The 16156-nt window shown below is 46.1% G+C and overlaps 1 protein-coding gene across 1 annotated transcript in view; it reads left to right on the top strand.

The window, feature by feature from the left end:
• Polr2a (RNA polymerase II subunit A) overlaps positions 1–13225 on the top strand; it is a 32944-nt gene extending 19719 nt beyond the window's left edge. The window contains exons 11-29 of the mRNA XM_008855805.3: positions 599–808; positions 888–1056; positions 1202–1296; positions 1434–1637; positions 2403–2625; positions 2762–2945; positions 3304–3475; positions 3571–3676; positions 3772–3977; positions 5118–5342; positions 5463–5709; positions 6090–6190; positions 9713–9817; positions 9912–10094; positions 10275–10478; positions 10660–10846; positions 11200–11313; positions 11423–11572; positions 11657–13225. Coding sequence (XP_008854027.1) covers positions 599–808; positions 888–1056; positions 1202–1296; positions 1434–1637; positions 2403–2625; positions 2762–2945; positions 3304–3475; positions 3571–3676; positions 3772–3977; positions 5118–5342; positions 5463–5709; positions 6090–6190; positions 9713–9817; positions 9912–10094; positions 10275–10478; positions 10660–10846; positions 11200–11313; positions 11423–11572; positions 11657–12813 — 4242 coding nt within the window. The 3' untranslated portion in view covers positions 12814–13225. The remainder of the gene's footprint in view (positions 1–598; positions 809–887; positions 1057–1201; positions 1297–1433; positions 1638–2402; positions 2626–2761; positions 2946–3303; positions 3476–3570; positions 3677–3771; positions 3978–5117; positions 5343–5462; positions 5710–6089; positions 6191–9712; positions 9818–9911; positions 10095–10274; positions 10479–10659; positions 10847–11199; positions 11314–11422; positions 11573–11656) is intronic.
• Positions 13226–16156: the final 2931 nt, after the last annotated feature.

Below are 16156 nucleotides of genomic sequence, written 5' to 3'. Positions count from 1 at the left end.
TGTTGTATCTACTCCAGCATCTAGTTTGAACCACCACATTATTTAATCTACTTCCTTTTCAGAAAAGCAAACATCTTCTTGATAGGACACGGAATTGCACATTTCAGATAGATCATATATGCCAAACTTTTAATTTGTACTTTATTATTTTTATGTGCATAAGAGTGTTGCCTGCATGTATATAAGTCCACCTGTGTCCTGCAATGCTCACAGAGGTCAGAAGAGACTGTCAGATCCCCTGGAACTGGAGTTACGGACAGCTGTTAGCTGTCATGTGGGTGCTGGGATTCGAACCCAGGTCTTCTGCAAGAACAGCTAGTGTTCTTAACCTCTGAGCCATCTCTCCAGCCCCAAATCTTTGTTTTTAATGTGTATTAGTGTTTTGCCTGCTATGTGTGTAAGTGCATCACATGTGTGCCTGGTGCCCTTAGAAACTAGAAAAGGCATCAGATCTCTTGGAACTGAAGTTACAGGCAATTGTTAGCTGCCATGGGTGCTGGGAACCAAACTCGGGTCTTTTGTAAGAGCAAATAGTAGTGCTCTTAACTACTGGGCCGTCTCTTAGCCCAACTTTCTGTCTTTATTGTTTGTCCCACAGGGTGAAGTGATGAACCTCCTAATGTTCCTGTCTACATGGGATGGGAAGGTCCCACAGCCAGCCATCCTCAAGCCCCGGCCCTTGTGGACAGGCAAACAGATCTTCTCCCTCATCATACCTGGCCACATCAATTGTATTCGTACACACAGCACCCATCCTGATGACGAAGACAGCGGCCCTTACAAGCACATCTCTCCTGGGGACACCAAAGTAAGGCCTAACTTCTGGATATATAGACACAGGATTTTGGACATGGGATCCAGAATAGAGTGTGTGTGTTTGCCCACAGGTGGTAGTGGAGAATGGGGAGCTGATCATGGGCATCCTTTGTAAGAAGTCTCTAGGCACCTCAGCAGGCTCTTTGGTCCACATCTCCTACCTAGAGATGGGTCATGACATCACTCGCCTCTTCTACTCCAACATTCAGACTGTCATTAACAACTGGCTTCTAATCGAGGGCAAGTATAATGGCCTTTACCAATCCCTCTCTGAATCATCTCTTCCGTTCTTATTTTTTCAGCCTTTTTCCTTCTCTAGGCTACAGATTCCTCCCAGATCACTTGGGAGTCCAAAAATGATGTTAATGCTTCTCTTTATCTCTAGGTCATACTATTGGCATTGGGGACTCCATTGCTGATTCTAAAACTTACCAAGACATTCAGAACACTATTAAGAAGGCCAAACAGGATGTAATAGAGGTGAGAAGGCGGTCTGGGTGGAGATAAAAAGGATCTTAGGGACTTTGAACTTAACATCGCAAGTGAAAAATGGATATAGGGATTTAGAGGGAAATGGGGAATAGTGATTCATGTGTCAGTGAAAACTCTGTCTTCAGGTCATTGAGAAGGCTCATAACAATGAGCTGGAACCCACCCCAGGAAACACATTGCGTCAGACATTTGAGAATCAGGTGAATCGCATTCTCAATGATGCTCGAGACAAAACTGGCTCCTCTGCACAGAAATCCCTGTCTGAATACAACAACTTCAAATCTATGGTGGTGTCTGGAGCTAAAGGTTCCAAGATCAACATCTCTCAGGTAAAGAGCTTTATTTTTCCAGATATGAGGCCTATACCAGAAAGTTGGTAGGAGGGGGGAGGAGGGAAAGGGGAGGAGTTTATCATGTGTTTATTATGTATTGGTCTGAGGACATATCATAAGAATGTATACATCCACCCCCAGTGTACTCACAAGTGGAAAGGTTTGGTTTTATTTTGGATACAGATTCTTGCCTTGTAAGTCCAGGTAGTTCAAATATACTATCTTTCTGCCTCTTCCCAAGTGCTGGGATTATAGGCATGTACTACCATTCCTGGTAGAATGCCTTTTTTTAAAAAAAAATTATCTATGTGTATGAGTGAGTATATTGCCTATATTACATATATATTGTAATACATTGCATGTATGTAAGTACATTCATGTCATCCAGTGCCCTTGGAGGTCAGAAGAGTGTGAACAGTCCCCTAAAACTGGAGATATGGATGGTGGTTATCCACCATGTGGGTGCTGGGTATCTAACCCAGGTCCCCTCCAAGAGCAGCCGGTGTTCTTAACTGCTGAGCCATCTCTCCAGCTGCGCCCCCCCCATTTTGTTTTATTTTTTTTCTTTTTGAGACAGTCTCCTTGTAACCACAGCTGGCCTGTAACTCACTATGGAAACTGAACTGGTCTCAATCTCACAGAGATTCCCCCTGCCTCTGCCTCCCAAGTGCTGAGATTAAAAGCATATGCCACCACCCAGCTCCTGATGAGTTCTTCAGGCAAAGGGAAAGTTAAATGTAACCCACCTTTTCTATTTCCTAGGTCATTGCTGTTGTTGGACAGCAGAACGTGGAGGGCAAACGGATCCCATTTGGATTTAAGCACCGGACTCTTCCACATTTCATCAAGGATGATTATGGTCCTGAGAGCCGAGGCTTTGTAGAGAACTCATACTTAGCTGGTCTCACACCCACTGAGTTCTTCTTCCATGCCATGGGGGGACGTGAGGGTCTCATCGACACAGCTGTCAAGACTGCTGAGACTGGTAAGACCTTTTTTGAGTACTCATGGGGATGGGGATTCTCAGGCTTCTGTTCCCCAAGGTAGATTGTTGGCCTCTGTGAGTCTTGGGCTTTGTACACCCTCCTGCCTCATGTCTTTCAATTGACTCCCTTCCTCAGGGTATATTCAGCGGAGACTGATAAAGTCCATGGAGTCAGTGATGGTGAAATATGATGCAACTGTGCGGAACTCCATCAACCAGGTGGTACAACTGCGCTATGGAGAGGACGGTCTAGCAGGCGAGAGCGTTGAGTTCCAGAATCTGGCTACACTTAAGCCTTCTAACAAAGCTTTTGAGAAGAAGTAAGAAGGCGGGCAAGTGGGTGATTCAAGCCCCTGGATCCTAGTGTCTAAGTTCTAAGATTTCTTCCCCATTAGAAAAGTGGCCTAATGCATCTTTACTTTTTATAGTACCACCATTTCACCACTCATTTGAAACAGCTACTTGATGTAGGAAGAGGGTAAATGTAGAGGAAGATCTCAGATCCTTAGTGATAGTGTAGGGCAGTGTAGAGGAACAGGTATAAGCTTGGGTCCTGCTTGCTTTCCTTTGGCCTGAGCCTTCCATGCCTCCAAAGCCCTGTTCCTGGTGGACCGTGCACTTGGAAACATCACTCTGTTCCTTGTAGCGATGAAAACACATCCCCTTCCCCTGCTACAGGTTTCGGTTTGATTATACCAATGAGAGGGCCCTGAGGCGCACTCTGCAGGAGGATCTGGTAAAGGATGTGCTGAGCAATGCACATATACAGAATGAACTAGAACGGGAATTTGAACGGATGCGTGAGGATCGGGAGGTGCTCAGGGTCATCTTCCCAACTGGAGACAGCAAGGTACGTGTGGCTGGGAAGTGAAAGACTAGAGAGGTCCTGCTGTTGGAAGGCTGTCCTCTGATTCACTTTCCTCCCTTCACTCCCTCCTCCCTCAGGTGGTCCTCCCTTGTAACCTCCTGCGCATGATCTGGAATGCTCAGAAAATCTTCCACATCAACCCTCGCCTCCCCTCAGACCTGCACCCTATCAAAGTGGTAGAGGGTAAGTACCTCCTTTGATGTCTCCAGACTAGGCTGGAGGATTGGAGTCTGCTATGCCTGGGTCTGACAATCTCTTCACCCCTTATTGGGCCCTAGGAGTCAAGGAATTGAGCAAGAAGCTTGTGATTGTGAATGGGGATGACCCACTAAGTCGGCAGGCTCAGGAAAATGCCACATTGCTCTTTAATATCCACTTACGATCCACACTCTGCTCTCGACGCATGGCTGAGGAGTTTCGGCTAAGTGGAGAGGCCTTTGACTGGCTGCTTGGGGAGATTGAGTCCAAGTTCAACCAAGCCATTGTGAGTGTTGTGCTTCTCTCCTTGGCCTTGGCCTCTTTTTTTTTCCTATTCTTTTACTTACTGGCTTTTCTGGGTCCCAAGAACAGCCCATTACTGTCCATGTCACTTAATAAATTTGAAAGACTGCTATGTACTATGCCTTTATACCATAGCAACCTTAAAATGACCCTGGTATAGGAGGGATTGCTGCTCCCATGTGGTGGACAGGAAACTAAGATTCAGACAGTGATAATCATGCAGTGGTCACATAGGAAATAAGAGGTTATAATTTTTTTTTTTTTTTTTTTTTTTTAATGAGTTAGGGTTGCACTGTAGTCCCAGGCCAGCCAGGGATACATACTGAGACTGTCTCAAAAAAAGGCCAGGGGGAGGGTAGGGGGGTGTTGAGAGGGTGCTCTGGAGAGTTGGCTCAGCAATTAGGAGCACTGAGCATTGGATGCTCTTGCAAAAAGGACCCCATTCAGTTCCCAGGACCCACATGGTAGTTAACAATTGTCTGTAACTCTGATTCCTGGGAATATGATTGATGCTTTCTGGCTCCATGGACATTGTACATGGGTTTTTGCATACATGGAGGTAAAACTCAAAAACATAAAAATAAATTTAAAAAATTTGAAAATCAATGAGTTAGAAAAATGTAAAGAGCCAGACATGGTGGCCCAAGCCTTTAATCCTGGGAGTCAGAGGCAGGTAGATCTCTGAGCTTGAGGTCAGCTTAGTCTACATAGGGAATTCCAGGCTAGCTGGGGCTACAGGGGAGATCCTGTCTCAAAAAAGACCAAAAACAAACACACACAAAAACCCAAGAAAAATAAATTTGGAAGTTCTGGGAGTTTTTTTGTGTATGTTTGTTTCTTTGAGACAGGGTCTCACTATGTAGCCTTGACTGCCTTGATCTTGCTATGTAGGCCAGTCTGGCCTTGAACTCAGAGTTCTGCCTGCCCCTGCCTCCCAAGTGCTGAGATTATAGGCATGCACTCCCATGCCGTGTGTGTGTGTGTGTGTGTGTGTGTGTGTAGTTTGTCTCTGCTTTTGCTACATTCATATGCCCCAAGTCCCTTAATGATTAGCACATAGTCCCACCTGACTGCATCCCAGTCACCATAAGACAAGCTTTGTCTGAAGTCACCTTTTCCTTAGGCCCATCCAGGAGAAATGGTGGGAGCTCTGGCTGCACAATCCCTTGGAGAACCTGCCACTCAAATGACCCTGAATACCTTCCACTATGCTGGTGTGTCTGCCAAGAATGTGACTCTGGGTGTACCTCGACTTAAGGAGCTCATCAACATTTCCAAGAAGCCAAAGACCCCCTCACTCACTGTCTTCCTGCTGGGCCAGTCTGCTCGAGATGCTGAGCGGGCTAAGGTACGGGTCAGGATGATGAACTTCTTGGAAGGAGTCAAGGGGAGGAAGTACTTTAGTAAGAGTTTCAGTGGGCCTTTGGCGCTACCTCGGTTCCAATGTCAGTGAATTTGTCTCTTCCAGGACATTCTGTGCCGCTTGGAACACACAACATTGAGGAAGGTGACTGCCAACACAGCCATCTACTATGACCCCAACCCCCAGAGCACAGTGGTGGCAGAAGATCAGGAGTGGGTGAACGTTTACTATGAGATGCCTGACTTTGATGTGGCCCGAATATCCCCCTGGCTTCTGCGTGTGGAGCTGGACCGGAAGCACATGACTGACCGGAAGCTCACCATGGAGCAGATTGCTGAGAAAATAAATGCAGGTAAGGCTGGGAGTGCAGCCCAGCTTGGATATCCATCCCTGTTTCTACTTTTGTTGTGGTTACTGCACTTGAATTTTAAAAGACATCCACCCTTCAGTCACTTGTAAATACCTCTGTCTTCCAACAGGTTTTGTCTCCTCTGTACTCCCTTTCCATTTTCAGTGTTTCTCTCTCTCTCTCTCTCTCTCTCTCTCTCTCTCTCTGTGTCTGTGTGTGTCCTTTTCCCTTTTCTAGAGGAAGATCTATGAGAAGAAGGAAGTTTCTGTGAGGAAGGATAGACCAAAAGAGAACCCTATGAGAGAGCTGCAAATGGAGAGCATCTAGGACACACTTTCTCGTTCATTGTAGTCTTTCTCATGGCTCCTTGTTCTTCCCACCAGGTTTTGGCGATGATTTGAATTGCATCTTTAATGATGATAATGCAGAGAAGCTGGTCCTTCGTATCCGCATTATGAACAGTGATGAAAACAAGATGCAAGAGGTAAATGAGACCCAAGAAAAAATTGACACCTCATAGAAAATCCTTAGATTTTGTTTCGTGGCCAAAACCATTAATATGTAAGCAACATTGAGGAACCTATCATATCCACCTAATACAGGTATAGGAAGTAGTGTTTAATAATGATTTTCAAAACTTAGCAGCAAAAGCATCTTTAAAATCTGAACCACGGCAACCCAATTGATAAAACAGATGGTATTGGAAAAGGGGTGCTTATAACTCTGCCACTTGGCTGTCCTCCCTAAGCTCTTGCAGCTTCCTTTCCTAAAGTAGAATAAACTGCAGCCTTGGGGGCAAATTGGATGGCAGGAATTACTGTGTTTTTAGGCAAATGGTATCAAAGCAGGCATAAGGATCCATGAAGATGTTTGACTAGTAACTTGGGCATGACACAGCTCCTTAGAGATTGTTCTGGCCTGGAGTTAGCTCCATAGCCCATATATTATATGCTCCCTTGAAACTCCTCTTTTTTGGGGGGAAGAAGGGGTTTTCTTTTTTTCTTTTGAGTCAGGCTAGCCCAGGTGTAGATCATGACCATCCTGCCTCGAGCTCCTGAATGAGTGCTAGGATTACAAGTGTATGCCATATGCAGCTTGGACAGTCCTGATCAGAGTTCTGCTTTATTATTATTATTATTATTATTATTATTATTATTATTATTATTATATGTGTATGCGTGTATGGCCTGCATGTCAGTAAGTGCACCTGTGTCGTGTAGTGCCTGTGGAGGTCAGAAAAGGCTGTTAGATTCCCCTGGGACTGGAATTATGGACAGTTGTTAGCTGCATGTGGGTGCTGGGATTCAAACCCAGGTCTTCTGCAAGAACAGTCAGTGTTCTTAACCGCTGAGCCATCTCTCCAGCCATCCCCCCCCCCTTAATATTTATTATTTTTATTTTATGTGTGTGAATGTATTGCTTGTATGTATGTGAGTGCACCCGTGTCGCGCAAATGCCTAGGAAGTCAGAAGAAGGCTTCAGATTCCCCTGGAACTAGACTTGAGGACAGTTTATAGCTGCCATGTGGGTGCTGGGAATCGAACCCGGGTCCTCTGCAAGAGCAATCAGTGCTCTTAACCGCTGTGCTCTCTCCAGCCCCGAATTCTGCTATTTCAAGTCATGAAGATGGGAGAAAATTGGCATTGCTTTGGAAAGAATACAGGAGGAAAAGTCCACATTGTAATTAAGTAATAAAATCTTGGAAGCAGTGAACAGGCATGCTTCTATCTGTGAACAGGCATGCCTATATCCCTCTGTTGAGGAGAATCAAAATAGTTACAGTATACTGCTTTATTGAAACAATCATGTTTTAGTGTTGACCTGATCATTTACATAAGTACAGCAGAATTTTTAGATTTTGCTTTGTTTTTGCAGTGCTAGATAGGCAAGCATTCTACCACTGAGCCACAACCCAGACCCACAGGTTTTTTGTTTGTTTGCTCTTGGTCTTTTTGAGATAGGGTCTCCCTGTAGCCCCAACTGACCTGGAACTCACCAAGTAGACCAGACTGGCCTTGAGCTCACAGAAGTCTGCCTGCCTCTGCCTCCTGAGTGCTGGGACTGAAGGCATACACCACCATGCCCGGCCTAATTCACAGGTTTTTGAAAGTTTGCTTTTCTGAAATTTTTGATAAAGAATCTCAGGTGAAACACTTAAAAGCTTCTGAAAGCTAGGAAACCAGGTCTAGGGTTACCGTCCACACTTTCTCATGGAGTACTTAGGTAAATTCTTTAATTCCTGGAGGCCCCAAAATATCCCATTGTTTAGCTGGATGTTGTGTTAATCCCAGCACTCAGGAGAAGGCACAGTCAAGCAGTTCTCTGGGAGTTCAAGGTCAGCCTGGTCTACATAGGGAGTTCCGGGCCAGCTCAGGCTACAGGGAGACCCTGTATCAAAAAATAAAAAGAAGAAAATGGCATTCTTTACTAACTGCAAGACCAAGAGCCCTGTAAGTACATCACATAGACATGGTACCAGACTTGTGTATGAGGTCATATCTCTGTCTTGAGCTCGTGATCATTCTGTTACCTCCAAACTATAGGTATACACTTTACCATCCGTGCCTGGCTGCCTGAAGTGGGGAACTCAGTAACTTACGAACCTTCAGAGAGTGAATACAAAAATAATAGCATGTCTTAATGGATTACATTATATGCCCATTAAAGAGGTCATTGCTAAATCAACAGCAGTGTGGCAGGCACTTGGCTGAGTGCTAGAAACAGAAACTGGTCCAGCCCTCAAGTGTGCATGCACACATACTTGCAAAGGCCAAGTGATACCTGGAATGTACGAAAGAAGAAAACCGGGTTCTTGAGATGGTTCAGCAGGCACAAATGCTTATTGTGAATCCTGATGATCTAGCCAGGCATGGTAATGCACAGCTTTAATCTCAGTACTGTGGAGGCTGATCTCTGAGTTCCAGGCCAGTCAAGAGTACATAGTGAGACCCTGTCTTGCGGGAGAGGGAAAAAGGGAAATTCCAGTCCTGACAACCTGAGTTTTATACCATAGTGGGTGGAGAGAACCATCTCCTGCATACATGTATGTACATACACATACAAATAAAGAAGGAATGAGCTAGAGAGATGACTTGTAGTAAGAATACTAGCTGCTGGCCCGGGTTCAATTCCCAGCACCCACATGGCGCCTAACAACCATCTACAACTCCAGTTCCACAGGAATCTGACCCCTTCTTTTGACCCGCACAGGCATTGTATGACATAGGTATACATACATACATACATACATACATACAGGCAGTACACTCATATATAATAAAGGTATTTTTAAAAATAAAAAAAGTATAAAATACCTTTTTTGTGTGGAAACTGCATTATAATGGTGGGTATGGGGCCCTCTTCTGGGGCATGCACCTGTGATCCAACCCCCTAGCATGTGGAAGGAAATAGGAGTTCAATATTATCCTCAGCTACATGAGTTTGACACCTGTCTCAAAACAAATTATTCAAAAAAAAATTTGGGGGGGGGGGCGTCTTTTTGAGACAGGGTCTCCCTGTAGCCCCAGCTGTCCTGGAACTCACTATGTAGACCAGGCTGGCCTTGAACTCACAGAGATCCGCCTGCCTCTGCCTTCTGAGTGCTGGGATTAAAGGTGTGCACCACCACGCCTGGCTAAAAATTAATTTTTAAAAAGAATAGTCTTGGGGCTGGAAAGATGGCTCAGTGGTTAAGAGCACTGACTGCTCTTCCAGAGGACCCAGGTTTGATTCCCAGCACCCACATGGCGGCTACGAACCGTCCTTAACTCTACTTCCAGGGGAATCTGAAGCCCTCTTCTGACCTCTGTGGCATTGCACAACACGGTGCACTCACATGCAGGCAATATACTCATACACATAAAATAAAAAATTTTTAAAAAGTCTTTTAATGGAGCCAGGGAAGCAATCTGGTGGTGATCTTGAGGTCTTAGAAGGCTATAGTTTGGGGAAGAAGCAGGAAAAAGAGCAAAAGGGTCCTTGGATTCTTAATTTCTTCTTGTTGCAGGAAGAAGAGGTGGTGGACAAGATGGATGATGATGTTTTCCTGCGATGCATTGAGTCCAACATGCTGACAGATATGACCCTGCAGGGCATTGAGCAGATCAGCAAGGTCAGCATGCAGACACTCTACCTCACCCTCTGGCTAGCTGGCCTCCTACTTATGCCCCTGTTTAGCCTGACTGGAGCTCACTTTGTCTCTACAGGTATACATGCATTTACCTCAGACAGACAACAAGAAGAAGATCATCATCACAGAGGATGGGGAGTTCAAGGCCCTGCAAGAGTGGATCTTGGAGACTGATGGCGTGAGCTTGATGCGGGTGTTAAGCGAAAAGGATGTGGACCCTGTGCGCACCACGTCCAATGATATTGTGGAAATTTTTACGGTGAGTCCTGAGAACACACTGCATTGCAGTCTTTCAGAGTCTTTATACTCAAGATTTCCATACTTAGGTTTTCTGCCTGAATCCATTTTTGAATTTAGGATGCATTGACCCCTGACTTCCTCAAGGAGCAGGAAGATGAGCAGAGTATGGTCTTGAATTTTCCCTTCAACTTCATGACAGGTGCTGGGCATTGAGGCTGTGCGGAAGGCCCTGGAGAGGGAATTGTACCATGTCATCTCTTTTGATGGTTCCTATGTCAATTATCGACATTTGGCTCTTTTGTGTGATACTATGACCTGTCGTGGCCACTTGATGGCCATTACTCGACATGGGGTCAATCGTCAGGACACAGGGCCACTCATGAAGTGTTCCTTTGAGGAAACGGTAATGGCAGCCTTTTTTAAGGTTTTGTTGTTATTTTTAAGTGTGTGTGTGTGTGTGTGTGTGTGTGTGTGTATGTGTGTGCATGTGCATGCTTGTGTATAGGCGTTTACAGAGGACAGAGGTATTGAATCCCCCTATGTGTACAGGGGTCTTATGGGGCCTGTCTTCTTCTGGTGTTCAGGTGGATGTGCTTATGGAAGCAGCTGCTCATGGGGAGAGCGACCCCATGAAGGGAGTCTCTGAGAATATCATGCTAGGTCAGCTTGCTCCAGCTGGCACTGGCTGCTTTGACCTCCTGCTGGATGCAGAGAAGTGCAAATACGGCATGGAGATTCCCACCAATATCCCTGGCTTGGGGGCTGCTGGACGTGAGTATGAAAACCTCAGCATAGAATCTGGCTTGGGGGTGGGGCTGGAGAAATGTCCAGCTGTTCTTGCAGAGGACCCAGGTTCAGTACCCACATGGCAGCTGACAACTGTCGATGGCTTCAGTTCCAGGGGATCCTATGCTCTCTTCTGACCTGTGAGCATTGAATGATATAGGTGCACTTACATACATGCAGGCAATGCACTCATACACATAAAAAATAATGAAAATATATAAATAAATACATAAATAATCTGGCTAGATCTGTGGGTGGTGAGTGAGAGGAGGCATGACGAGGAGGATGTCTAGTCCCCGAGTGTTGTTCCTCATCAATCACTCTGGGCCTCTTTACAGCCACTGGAATGTTCTTTGGCTCTGCACCCAGTCCCATGGGAGGAATATCTCCTGCCATGACACCCTGGAACCAAGGTGCAACCCCAGCCTACGGTGCCTGGTCCCCAAGTGTTGGTGAGTAGCCTAGTCCAGGAAGAGAAATGTTGGACTTCAGAGACTCTGGTGCTGGGCAAGGGTGAGTGGTTGAGCTCCAGCTCTGGTTTCAGCTCATTCTCCTTTCCAGGGAGTGGGATGACCCCAGGAGCAGCTGGTTTCTCACCCAGTGCTGCATCTGATGCCAGTGGCTTCAGCCCAGGTTACTCCCCTGCCTGGTCTCCCACACCAGGCTCTCCAGGCTCCCCTGGACCTTCAAGCCCATACATCCCCTCACCAGGTGAGTTGCTCTGCTTCTTTTCTCCTTGATCCTTCATTCTTGGCCGGGCTTCCATCACTTACCTCCCTGTCTTCTTTCCTGCAGGTGGTGCTATGTCTCCCAGCTACTCACCAACATCACCTGCCTATGAGCCACGCTCCCCTGGAGGCTATACACCCCAGAGTCCTTCCTACTCTCCTACTTCCCCTTCCTACTCTCCAACCTCTCCATCCTATTCTCCAACTAGTCCCAACTACAGCCCTACCTCACCTAGCTACTCACCAACATCCCCTAGTTACTCTCCAACATCCCCTAGCTACTCACCAACCTCCCCTAGCTACTCGCCAACCTCTCCAAGCTACTCGCCAACCTCTCCAAGCTATTCGCCAACATCACCTAGCTACTCCCCAACTTCCCCCAGCTACTCCCCAACATCTCCTAGCTATTCACCAACATCTCCTAGTTACTCACCAACTTCCCCCAGCTACTCCCCAACCTCCCCCAGTTACTCACCAACGTCTCCAAGCTATTCGCCTACATCTCCAAGCTACTCACCAACTTCTCCTAGTTATTCACCTACCAGCCCCAACTACTCTCCAACTAGTCCAAATTACACCCCAACATCACCCAGCTACAGCCCGACATCACCCAGCTACTCACCTACTAGTCCTAACTACACACCGACTAGCCCTAACTATAGCCCTACTTCTCCAAGCTATTCCCCAACTTCACCCAGCTACTCCCCTACCTCTCCAAGCTATTCCCCTTCAAGTCCACGGTACACACCACAGTCTCCAACCTATACCCCAAGCTCTCCGAGCTATAGCCCCAGCTCTCCAAGCTACAGCCCCACTTCACCCAAGTATACCCCAACCAGTCCTTCCTATAGTCCCAGCTCACCAGAGTATACCCCAACCTCTCCCAAGTACTCACCTACAAGCCCTAAATATTCACCTACTTCTCCCAAATATTCTCCTACCAGCCCCACCTACTCACCTACTACACCAAAATATTCGCCAACTTCTCCTACTTACTCACCAACCTCTCCAGTCTATACCCCGACCTCCCCCAAGTACTCACCTACTAGCCCCACTTACTCACCCACTTCTCCCAAGTATTCACCCACCAGCCCTACCTATTCACCCACCTCTCCCAAAGGTTCTACCTACTCGCCCACTTCCCCTGGCTACTCACCCACTAGCCCCACCTACAGCCTCACCAGCCCAGCCATCAGCCCAGATGACAGTGATGAGGAAAACTGAGGGTAAGCAGGGCACTGCAGCCGCAGGTTAGGGCCAGGACAGCCTCAGTGGCGCTGTCTGGTCTGGTCCTCTCTTCATTCATGGACTGTGACCCCAGCCCAGCTACCTTGTACATAATTCCTTGTGACAGAATTCTCTGTGGAAGTTCTGAACCCATTTTTGATGGGCTTTTGTCTTGTCCTCTACTTGTGTTAACTGTCTTGGGACTTGCTGAGCTAGCTGTGGGGTTTTCTGACTCCACAGTGAAGGTCTGCTTGCCTCTGACTTGATTGGGATTAAAAGCATTTTAACTTCAGAAGGATAATTCCGATTTTGGATCATATATCTGATCTTCTGGAAGAACAAAACTTAAGCTGCCTTTTGTCTGTTATTTTTTTGAAGTTTAAATAAAGTTTACTAATTTTGACCAAAAGTCTGTGTAGTGCTTAATTTGGGCTTGGGGAGGCACGAATTCCCACTCCTGCTTGGAAAAGTACAGAAAAGGCTAATGGAGGAGAAAAAGTAATCACCCCTAATCCATCAGTAGGAGGCATGCTTTGTTTCAGTATTTTTTCTACACACTTGAGTTTGTTCTAAAATGTGAACAACAAAATACATCTTCATTTTGACTTCAGACAAATAATTAAGATTATGGTATTGGGCTGGAGAGCCGACTCAAGGGGTTGAGAACAGTGGCTGCTGTTGCAGAGGACCTAGATTCAGTTCCTAGCACTGACATAGCAGCTAACAACTGTAGAAACAATTCCAGATCTGATGCCCTTTTCTGGCCTCTGCAGCCATTCCATGACACAGGTGCACTTTCATACATGCCGGCAAAATAAACACAAAAATAAATTTAAAATAATTTTTAAGGGCTAGAGAGATGGCTCAGCAGTTAATACTTGGCCATTCTTCCAGAGGGCCCAGGTTCAGTTCCCAGTGTCCACATGGTGACTTAATCTCCTGTAACTCCAGTTCCAGGGGATCCAACACCCACTTTTGGCCTCTGTGGGCATTACATGTGCATGATACACTTAACGTACATGTAGGCAAACACTCATACACATTTTTTTTTTTCAAGATTTTTTTGGTATTTTTGAGACAGGGTCTCCCTGTAGCCCCAGCTGTCCTGGAACTCACTATGTAGACCAGGCTGGCCTTGACAAACTCACAGAGATCTGCCTGCCTCTGCCTCGTTTTTATGTGTATGCGTGTATTGCCTGCATGTAGGTAAGTGCACCCGTGTTGTGCAATGCCAAAGGAGGAGAGAAGAGACTGTTGGATCCCCTGGAACTGGAGTTGTGGACAGTTGTTAGCTGCCATGTGGGTGCTAGGATTCAAACCCGGGTCTTCTGCAAGAACAGCCAGTGTTTTTAACCACTGAGCAATCCTTCCAGCCCCCAAAATAATAAAATTCTTTAATTTTAGAAAAGGTTATGGAGCTGGGCATGGTGGTATGTGCCTTTAGTCCAGCATGCAAGGCAGAAGCAGGAGGATCTTCGAGTTCAAGGCCAGTCTGGCTTACATAATGAGTTCCTGGTCAGCTAGGGCTCCAGGGAGACTGTCTTAAAAAGAACAACCAAGATTATGGATGTTGGGTGTGGTGATACATGCCTTTAATCCTAGCATTTAGGTAGGCTAATCTCAAGTTTGAGGCCAGCGTGGTCTACATAGACTCTGCCCTCCCACCTCATAAAGGGGAGGGGGTTATGGAGCTAGAGAGATGACTTACTATTAGGAGCAGGCACTGCTCTTGCAGAGGATCCAAGTTCAGTTCTCCAGCACCCTCTGGGCACTTGTCCTCATGCACATACCCTCACAGTCACGAACACACAAAATGGGCTTTTTCTAAGTTTTTTTTTTTTTTTTTCATGATATGAGTGTATTGCCTGCATGTATGTAAGTTCACCTCCATTGTGCAATGCCCCTGCAGTCAGAAGGCGACATCAGAACCACTGGAATTGGAGTTAAAGACGATTGTTAGGGGCTGGAGAGATGGCTCCACGATTGAGAGCACTGACTGCTCTTGCAGAGGACTCAGGTTTGATTCCCAGCACCCACATAGCGGCTGTGAACTGTCCTTAACTCCAGTTCCAAGGGAATCCGAAGCTTTCTTCTGACCTCCACAGCATTGCATGACACAGGTGCACTCACTTAGATGCAGGTAATACACATAAAAATAATAGACGGGCGTGGTGGTGCACGCCTTTAATCCCAGCAGGTGGATCTCTGTGAGTTCAAGGCCAGCCTGGTCTACATAGTGAGTTCCAGGACAGCTGGGGCTACAGGGAGACCCTGTCTCAAAAAGACCAAAAAAATAAAAATGAAGGCCGGGTGTGGTGGTACATGCCTTTAGCCCCAGCACTTGGGAGGCAAAGGCAGGCGGATCTTTGTGATCAGCCTGGTCTACGTTGTGAGTTCAGGTCAGCTGGGACTACAGGGATACCCTGTCTCAAAAAGATAAAAAAATAAATAAAAATAATATTATTTAGGGCTGGAGAGATGGCTCAGTGATGGAGAGTGGCTATGGGAGGGTGCCAAAGGGGAAGGGAGAAGAGGGCATAAAGGTGATTTTAGGTATGAAACAATTCAATAAAAAGTTATATATAAAAAAGAAAAAAATGGTAGTCTTTTCTACTTACCTAGAATGTATCCTTCCCTATGTTCTCAGAGTCTGAACTTTGCCTTTGTACCACACCTGCCCCCCGACATAACGAACTTGGTTCTTTATGCTTCTTATAGAGCAGTGCTACTCTTGACAAATGATCTTGATTTTCTTTTATCTTAAATTTTCTCTTTTGCCCTCATTTCTGAAGGATATCTTTACTGGATATCAGATTCTGCTGTGACAGGTTTATTTTTCTGTTAGCATTTTCAAGATTTCCTACTGTATTTTGGCCTTCATAGTTTCTGATGTGATGTTCATGGGCTTTTGATTAATGTCTTTGTGTTGTTTTTCTCTGGGTGCTTCCAAGATTTTCTTTTATCTTTGATTTTCAACAGTTTGATGTATTGCATTCTCCAGAGAAGCAGTGTCAGTAGGATATAACAGACGTGAGAAGCTCACAGGATTGAGGACACCAAGAGTCGATGATATACCGTGTAACCTGGAAAGCCAGGAAAACGTGGTATGCAGAGTCCAAAGGCCTGAGAATTGGATATGATGGATATGATGGATACTCATATAAATCCCAGAGTCTGGGGCTGGAGAGATGGCTCAGCGGTTCCTAAGAACACCAGTTCTTCTTGCAGAGAACCCGGGTTCGAATCCCAGCACCCACATGGCAGCTGACAGGTGTCTGTAACTTCAGTCCCAGGGGATCTGACAGCCTCTTCTGACCTCCGAGGGCATTGCGCGACACAG

Source organism: Nannospalax galili, unplaced genomic scaffold (assembly GCF_000622305.1).
Source record: "Nannospalax galili isolate Female #2095 unplaced genomic scaffold, S.galili_v1.0 scaffold146, whole genome shotgun sequence".
Classification (NCBI taxonomy): domain Eukaryota; kingdom Metazoa; phylum Chordata; class Mammalia; order Rodentia; family Spalacidae; genus Nannospalax; species Nannospalax galili.
This window is presented reverse-complemented; position numbering and strand designations above follow the sequence as displayed.